Source organism: Trematomus bernacchii, unplaced genomic scaffold (assembly GCF_902827165.1).
Source record: "Trematomus bernacchii unplaced genomic scaffold, fTreBer1.1, whole genome shotgun sequence".
Classification (NCBI taxonomy): domain Eukaryota; kingdom Metazoa; phylum Chordata; class Actinopteri; order Perciformes; family Nototheniidae; genus Trematomus; species Trematomus bernacchii.
The window spans coordinates 69766-78793 of record NW_022987593.1 but is presented as its reverse complement, the minus strand read 5'-3'; the positions used below and the strand labels follow the sequence as shown (position 1 = coordinate 78793).

The following is a 9028-nucleotide window of genomic DNA, read 5'->3' as shown; positions in this document are numbered from 1 at the left end:
CAACCAAGCACAATTGCTGTAAACACCTCCAGAACCCAACCGACCCATTTATGCTTTAAATAACTCCACCTGTACAGGCTTGCATCTATCTTGAAGTCCAATACTAACTGCACAATATTTACTGACACTGAGCTGTGAATATATAACACTGTGCAGACGTGCAACATTCTGCTGCAGTAGAATTCACTATTTGATATAAGACTAACATTCCTGACAATAGAGTGCCACAGTGACACGTCCTAAAACCCTAATCGATAGATTTATGATCGATAGATTTATGATTCGAAAATGATAAAAGTAGGGTAGACATGTGGAGATTATCCGACTGAACAAAACATGATCCGTCTCTTAAATGTGTGTCAACCACAGACCTTATTTCCAGCTATTTTCCAAAATCCTATGGAGAAATTGCATTGCTTTTTTGTCGAAGGAACCCATGCACAGCTTACTTCCGGGTTTTAGGACGCGTCACTGTGGCACTCTATACTGTCGACCTCAATAGTCATCTTTTATGCTGTAAATGCCTTTTTAATAATAACATTTTTGAATGGAATATTCATAAATCCAAATAAATATAACTTAAATATACATGACCTTTTAAATTAAAATGAAGTGAACATTAACACCAATATTATCATTTATAAAATACTATAACACAAAAAATAACATAAGCAGCAGATTATTTTATTAAATATACATACCAACTACAAAATAAGCGGGTATTAAAGTGTAAATGGACAACAAAATGGAAACGGAAATGAAAAGGCCTGATGGTGGTGCTAAATCAGAGCCTATTACCTGTTCTCAGTCTTTTTCTCATCATGCATCTTGTGTGTAGTGATCCAATATCGTTACCATAGCCTTGCCCTTTAACAGTTATTACGAGCCCTTGCTCAGCCTTACTCACCAAGAGCCCAGCGCCTAGCCTTCTTACAGGCAAAGTCACTGATCAAGTCCTTGAAGTCCAGCTTTCTAGCCAACTGGCTTTCAATGGACAGCATGGCAAGACTGCAAAGCCTTATGGGGGGACAGGGCTGCTGAGCCTAAATGTGGATCTGTTGGTCCTGGCACCAGGGGGAGGGACAACTGATTTAGTATGAATAGCTGCTAAAAATGTACCTGCATTTATTAAATGTCAGCTAAAAGAGGAGTGAAATTAAAAACCTATATTAGATATTAACAGTACTTTATGTCAGCAAAACATTACAATTATTATTTACAATGGACTAAGCTTAGCTAACAGACTAATTTCCACCACTCATGGACCACACCCACCTTTTCTTTTGAAAAACTGGGTGGCATACTGTCGCCCTTTAGGCCCTCTCTCTTGTCTTTCTCTCCTTTCTTTTCTTTTTTGAAAGCCTGACTTTGTTAGTCGTTGAGACATGGTACAGTAAGTACTAACATCCACAATCACATGCTCTCACTCTCTGCTAGAAAGGGCCGGTGCCGCACCGCGTTTGGAGGCAGGACCAAACCATTACATGTAAATAGAGGGGGGTGTACAGAGGCTTTGGATAGTTAACTTTTGGAAGAAAAAAAGTTCGTATCGTAATGAATCGTAAGTTTAGTGAGTACATTATCAATATAACGTTCTATTAATGTTAATTATTGATAAATGATGAAAGGTTACAAATTAAGAACATTTTTTCTTAATGTTCTAAACATTTTTGGGCCCCTGTCAGTCACGGGCCCTTAGAATAACTTTTCACCCCCTTACGGCGCCCCTGCCAACAAGGAGGAAACAGGGAAGATGTGTTGAAATGGGTCAGATCTCTCCTTCTGATGTAATGAACCACATAACCTCTCTGAGCTACCCAAACTCTTCTCTATAGATAAAAGAGTTTTGATAAATATAAACATAAGTAGAAGAAGCATTTTTTGTTTTAACAAATAATGTTCTATCCAAAAATGCCACAAGTTGTTATTCAGACTCAACAGTGCAGATGAACATCTTGAATATGACTTTGTATGAAACCACTCTCTGCATCTGTCTGCAACTAATGGCCCTGTTGCACAGTGCAACCAGATCTCGTGTTATCTGATCTAACAGTTATGATGCGTTCACTGATTAATTCCACCAACACCTTCAGCAGGTCACTATCTGCAGCTTCCGTCTCTCTGCATGCTGAGCGAGTGAGGGGATGTTTGTCACTGTGGGTTTCCTGTAAAGCTTACTTTGAATTGTCTCAGACCACTGGTGAAGGGTGGGGGCCGATACCCATTTCAGATAAAAACAGGAAATTGTCTGAAAATAAATGTCGTGTCTTGTTGCAGAGCAATAATTATAAAACACCATTATGAAATGTTAGCGATTAATTTCAGTCAAAAATGTGAACTAGAAGTTTAAATGTATTTAATAATAGCAAACAGGAAATACAATTACACATGGAGGTTGATCTGCACATCTGATCAAGTGTAACTTCTTATTGGAGTTGTGGAAAGAAATAAAACAAACTGAAACAAAAAAGTTCAATTTGGAAAGAATGAAAACATTAAGAAATACATTACATTTCTTTCATGAGTGAATTTGGATACAATATGTTGTGGTTAATGCCAATAACAGAAGTCCTAAATAATAACCTGTATTATGAATGATTAATTTAATTATTATGGTCTACTAAAGGGTCTTTCATTCAATCGATAATATTTCGTAGAAAAACAAAATACATTAATAGGAGGTAATGTTTTTGATAATGTCACATTGGATATAACTTCATGTTAAATGTTACATTACATTTTTAGACACAGCAACTTAGTTAAGGAACAAATATGCAGATATTGTGTTGGCACATCCAACAGTCAAAGAGCGACGAGAAAGAGAGAAATATCCTGAATTAAGTCAATTCACTTGGATCAAAAATAGGCTATGTAAAGCGTATCTAAAATATTTAGAATTGTACTGTTTTTCTAGAATACTGAAATGTTCATCCTGCTATACTTTCAATGTATTTATTATTTGTTCTTATATTGATCATTTTTATCAGGACTCAAATATATGTAATGATACCACATTCATCAATAAGGAAAGGAGCATTTTGTTAGTTGATGATAATATTTTGTTTGAACACAGCTTATTAATAAGATATCAGTAAGAACAGGTAAAGAGGCACTAAACCCAATCTTTATAAAACACGTCAACACTTCATGATCTAACAGATTGGCACAACAACTGAGAGAAAAGCAGGAGGGATTGAATACTTAAACTGAGCACATGAATGTAAACCTTCTGAATCTGAACTCCTTGCACTTTAGTTTGTTTCTGCCTAAACAGTGTGAATGTGATATTGTTGTCCATTTTCCGTCTATTGTTGTTTTCTTCCATCCTTCGCTCGGAACACAACTCGTGTGAAACACAAATCTTCATCCTGAGAGATCATTTGACATTTGTTATTTAGAAATATTGTTTGCTGTTATAAATAAAGATGTCTAACTGTGAAATATGAAACCACTGTTGACGAGGAGATGACTGCTAAAAGTTGCTGTTATAGATCAGTGTAGACTTTGTACATTTCCTAAATGTCCTGTGTTCATTACCTGATCCCATCTTGTTTGAATCCTGGTGTTAAGTCTTTTCTGGAGAATTTGAGGATCCTTATCTGCAAAATAAAATACAACAACATTACAAAGTACCACCGACTTCACCTATGAAAATATAGTTCACTATGAGAGCTTTCCTTTATGTATAAATAATAGATTTTACATCATTTATTTTAAACAATAGTAGGGAAAAGAATTGTGCGACAACAGTACCTGTTTTCTGACAGAAGAGATACACCAGAATAAAGGAAATGAAGGAGGTGAGAATAGTAACGGCTGGAGTGAGCACCATCATCCAGGGCACAACAGGGTTCAAAATGTGTCCACCGGGGTGAGGGCATGAGCTGGAATCTGGAACAAATACATATCTAGATTTACATTTGAATTTTTCTCAGTTTGCCTCAAAATTGAAAGATTTAATTTAGTAGATGAAGCTTTTTTTTAATACTGTCAATTAAGATAAATCGATTAGTAAGAACAGCATACTCACTGACATGGATCCTTGTTGAGATGTTGACATTTGTGTAAATATGTGTGAAAGTAAGTCGTTCGTTTTGCTCCAACTTAAACTGATCAGTTCCACAGTAGTAGAGCCTTTCATCGGTCTCAGTGATGTTAACGATCAGCAGGTCATAGGACTCGGAGGAAGAGTTTCTCACAAAGTGGAAACGAGGTAGAGGATTCAGAGAATAGTTTATATCCATAAAGTATCTTCTCCATTCTTTTACATTAAGGACAAGAGAAGGCTGGTTCTCATGAGAGCAGTTCCTGTACCACACGATGTATACTCCGGATGATAACTTGCAGTCACAGTAGAGAGTGATCTTGTGTCCTGGTCTGACTGTCATCTCCAACTCTGATCCAGAGGTCCAGTCATGAGTGCATGATACTACTACAGCAAAATAAAAACAATCACAAAATCAAATATAAATGTGATGAGTGTGCATTACAACAGAGTAACACAGTGTATCCCACTACACTAAATGCAGATTACTGCTCATTACAGCACTGACAATGAACGCATTAATTTAATATAACACAATGAATAAAATATATTAAAACTGAATGAGTCTACCAAGTATTACCTAGCAGAATGACCAGAAAAATACGGAACCCTTCCATCTGTGATGATGACCTGATGAAGAAAAACGTGAAAGGTCTTACTGCTGGATGTACTGACCTGCCCAGACTTTTCTATTTAAGGACATGTCAGTTTTGATTGGCACGATGAACTGAACATTTTTTTCTGTCGTTGTTTCTATTGGTTAGAATCAAAGAGACAGACTAGATTAAAAGATCGCCTCAATTTCAGGGTTGGGAGGGGAACTTAAAAAATATATTGTGTTACAATTACTGGTTACATGAAAAAACAGTAACATAATATAAGTATCACAACATAAAAGTACCTAATTACTCTCATGTACTTTTGAATTACCTTCATATCAAATGCAATTCCTATAAACAAGAGAGAAGAAATATCAATAAGATGTTTTTTTACTTAATCGTGCTCTGTAAGACAATAGAACAATGTAACCAGAGGAAAGAAACTAAGATATTTTGAATCAGAAATGTGTTATCTTAATTTATAGGCTAGGCATAAAGAATAGGATAGTTTTAACATGCTTTTTAAGTTCAACACATGAATTAAAAGTAAACACATCATTTTATTTTTTTATAAATCATATTTGTACCTACTGCATTAAAAAGAAAATAATAATAAAACAAAGAAAAATAAAAGTTTCCCGAATTAAGACAAACTCATACCTATAATCCTTTAACCTTAGATCTCTTTAACACAACTGAAACAGGGAGTTACCTTTTTTTGTATCCTGATTTTGTAATCCCGTTTCATATTAAAGGTTTACCTTCAGTTCAGTGTGTGACTATTTGTTTCTCTGCAGGTTGGTGAAAGCCATGTTTCTGATATTTTTCTCACTGTGGTTCTCTACAGAACTAGTGCGCTGGAAGTGGCCCAGTGTGAAAGCCACACATTTGACACAGAGATGGGGGTTCAAAACCCGCTTGGGGTATAGATTGTGAGTGATTATTATATGTGTGTGTGGTTTCAATTGTCTGCTCTAAAAACAAACAAAAACATTATTTTAAATGCTGCTATCCCAAAATCAGTTTTTGGAGATTTTTGCGAATTTAAAACATTGTCCAACAAGGAGGAAACAGGGAAGATTGTTTTACTTTGATTAAACAAGCCCCTTCCAACGAACAGCTGTTGTTAAAATGGGTCAGATCTCCCCTTCTGATGTAATGAAACACATAACGTCTCTGAGCTGCCCTAACTCTTCTCCAGAGGTCAGGAGAGTTCACAACCAGCATCCCTTCACCCTTCTCTGTTTTTCCCAGCAAAACCTGATAAGTTCAAGTGTATTCCAATATACCTGTCTTCATTACAAGTTATTGTAACTTGAATGTATATTTATGTATAGATAAAAGAGTATTGATGAATATAAAAATAAGTAAAAATAAAAATGTATTTGTTAAAAAAATATTTTGAATCCAAAAATGCCACAAGATGTTATTCAGACTCAACAGTGCAGATGAACATCTTGAATATGACTTCGTATGAAACCACTCTCTGCATCTGTCTGCAAACAATGGCCCTGTTGCAAAGTGTAAAATAGTAGATCTTATCTGATCTAACAGTTATGATGCGTTCAGTGCGTTCACTGATTAATTCCACCAACACCTTCAGCAGGTCGCTATCTGCAGCTTCAGTCTCGCTGCATGCTGAGTGAGTGAGGGGATGTTTGTCACTGTGGGTTTCCTGTAAAGCTTACTTTGAATTGTCTCAGACCACTGGTGAAGGGTGGGGGCCGATAGCCATTTCAGATAAAAACAGGAAATTGTCAGAAAATGAATGTTGTGTCTTGTTGCAGAGCAATAATTCTAAAACACCATTATGAAATGTTAGCAATTCATTTCAGTCAAAAATGTGAACTAGAAGTTTAAATGTATTTAATAACAACAAACAGGAAATACAATTACACATGGGGGTTGATCTGCACATCTGATCAAGTGTAACTTGTTATTGGAGTTGTGGAAAGAAATAAAACAAACTGAAACAAAAAAGTAGAATTTGGAAAGAATGAAAACATTAAGAAATACATTACATTTCCTTCTTGAGTGAATTTGGATGCACTATGTTGTGGTTAATGCCAATAACAGAAGTCCTAAATAATAACCTGTATTATGAATGATTAATTTAATTATTATGGTCTACTAAAGGGTCTGTCATTCAATCGATAATATTTAGTAGAAAAACAAAATATATCTAAAGGAGGTAATGTTTTTGATAATGTCACATTGGATATAAATTCATGTTAAATGTTACATTACATTTTTAGACACAGCAACTTAGTTGAGGAGAAAAAATGCAGATATTGTGTTGGCACATCCAACAGTCAAAGAGCGACGAGAAAGAGAGAAATATCCTGAATTAAGTCAATTCACTTGGATCAAAAAGTAGGCTATGTAAAATGTATCTAAAATATTTAGAATTTTACTGTTTTTCTGGAATACTGAAATGTTCATCCTGCTATCCTTTCAATGTATTTATTATTTGTTCTTATATTGATCATTTTTATCAGGACTCAAATATATGTAATGATACCACATTCATCAATAAGGAAAGGAGCAGTTTGTTAGTTGATGATAATATTTTGTTTGCACACAGCTTATTAATAAGATATCAGTAAGAACAGGTAAAGAGGCACAAAACCCAATCTTTATAAAACATGTCAACACTTCATGATCTAACAGATTGGCACAACAACTGAGAGAAAAGCAGGAGGGATTGAATACTTAAACTGAGCACATGAATGTAAACCTTCTGAATCTGAACTCCTTGCACTTTAGTTTGTTTCTGCCTAAACAGTGTGAATGTGATATTGTTGTCCATTTTCCGTCTATTGTTGTTTTCTTCCATCCTTCGCTCGGAACACAACTCGTGTGAAACACAAATCTTCATCCTGAGAGATCATTTGACATTTGTTATTTAGAAATATTGTTTGCTGTTATAAATAAAGATGTCTAACTGTGAAATATGAAACCACTGTTGACGAGGAGATGACTGCTAAAAGTTGCTGTTATAGATCAGTGTAGACTTTGTACATTTCCTAAATGTCCTGTGTTCATTACCTGATCCCATCTTGTTTGAATCCTGGTGTTAAGTCTTTTCTGGAGAATTTGAGGATCCTTATCTGCAAAATAAAATACAACAACATTACAAAGTACCACTGACTGCACCTATGAAAATATAGTTCACTATGAGAGCTTTCCTTTAGGTATAAATAATAGATTTTACATCATTTCTTTTAAACAATAGTAGGGGAAACAATTGTGCGACAACAGTACCTGTTTTCTGACAGAAGAGATACACCAGAATAAAGGAAATCAAGGAGGTGAGAATAGTAAAGGCTGGAGTGAGCACCATCATCCAGGTCACAACAGGGTTCAAAATGTGTCCACCGGGGTCAGGGCATGAGCTGGAATCTGGAACAAATACATATCTAGATTTACATTTGAATTTTTCTCAGTTTGCCTAAAAATTGAAAGATTTAATTTAGTAGATGAAGCTTTTTTTTAATACTGTCAATTAAGATAAATCAATTAGTAAGAACAGCATACTCACTGACATGGATCCTTGTTGAGACATTGCCATGTGTGTAAATATCTGAGTAAGTAATTTGTTCGTTTTTCTCCACCTTAAACTGTTTAGTTCCACAGTAGTAGAGCCCTTCATCGGTCTCAGTGATGTTAATGATCAGCAGGTCATAGGACTCAGAGGAAGAGTTTCTCACAAAGTGGAAACGTAAGTATTTTCTATCTGTGTTAAGGACAAGAGAAGGCTGGTTCTCATGAGAGCAGTTCCTGTACCACACGATGTATACTCCGGTTAATATCTTGCAGTCACAGTAGAGAGTGATGTTGTCTCCTGGTCTGACTGTCATCTCCAACTCTGATCCAGAGGTCCAGTCATGAGTGCATGATACTACTACAGCAAAATGAAAGCAATCACAAAATCAAATATAAATGTGATGAGTGTGCATTACAACAGAGTAACACAGTGTATCCCACTACACTAAATGCAGATTACTGCTCATTACAGCGCTGACAATGAACGCATTAATTTAATATAACACAATGAATAAAATATATTAAAACTGAATGAGTCTACCAAATATTACCTAGCAGAATGACCAGAACAATACGGAGCCCTTCCATCTGTGATGATGACCTGATGAAGAAAAACGTGAAAGGTCTTACTGCTGGATGTACTGACCTGCCCAGACTTTTCTATTTAAGGACATGTCAGTTTTGATTGGCACGTTGAACTGAACACATTTTTTTGCGCTGGAAGAGGCCCAGTGTGAAAGTCACACGTTTGACACAGAGACGGGGGTTCAAAACCCGCTTGGGGTATAGATTGTGAGTGAGTATTATATGTGTGTGTGGTTTCAATTGTCTGCTCTAA

At 35.7% G+C, this 9028-nt stretch overlaps 1 protein-coding gene across 5 annotated transcripts; it reads right to left on the bottom strand.

Annotated features, from left to right (window-relative positions):
• Positions 1-2339: 2339 nt before the first annotated feature.
• Positions 2340-8827, bottom strand: LOC117481626. Of its 5 annotated transcripts, none has more exons than XM_034129393.1 (5): positions 8742-8786; positions 4031-4432; positions 3754-3897; positions 3538-3599; positions 2340-3368 (listed from the first exon to the last, which is right to left on the bottom strand). In XM_034129393.1, exons 1-5 carry the CDS (start codon positions 8776-8778, stop codon positions 3306-3308), a joined length of 708 nt encoding a protein of 235 aa, XP_033985284.1. In that variant the 5' UTR covers positions 8779-8786; the 3' UTR covers positions 2340-3305. The 5 variants fall into 5 exon arrangements, with proteins under 5 accessions (XP_033985284.1, XP_033985283.1, XP_033985285.1 ...); XM_034129392.1 differs by lacking the exon at positions 8742-8786 and adding an exon at positions 4626-4697; XM_034129394.1 differs by lacking the exon at positions 8742-8786 and adding an exon at positions 4626-4697 and having other exon boundaries at positions 3754-3891.
• Positions 8828-9028: the final 201 nt, after the last annotated feature.

Bases quoted from the DNA above. Each gene is read 5' to 3' on its own strand.
- LOC117481626 (XM_034129393.1), bottom strand. From the start codon at position 8,778: ATGGAAGGGCTCCGTATTGTTCTGGTCATTCTGCTAG. The intron at 4,433-8,741 runs GTAATATTTGGT...ATTTTGCTGTAG, and splicing joins TGTTCTGGTCATTCTGCTAG to TAGTATCATGCACTCATGAC. The intron at 3,369-3,537 runs GTAATGAACACA...ATGATCTCTCAG, and splicing joins TTCAAACAAGATGGGATCAG to GATGAAGATTTGTGTTTCAC.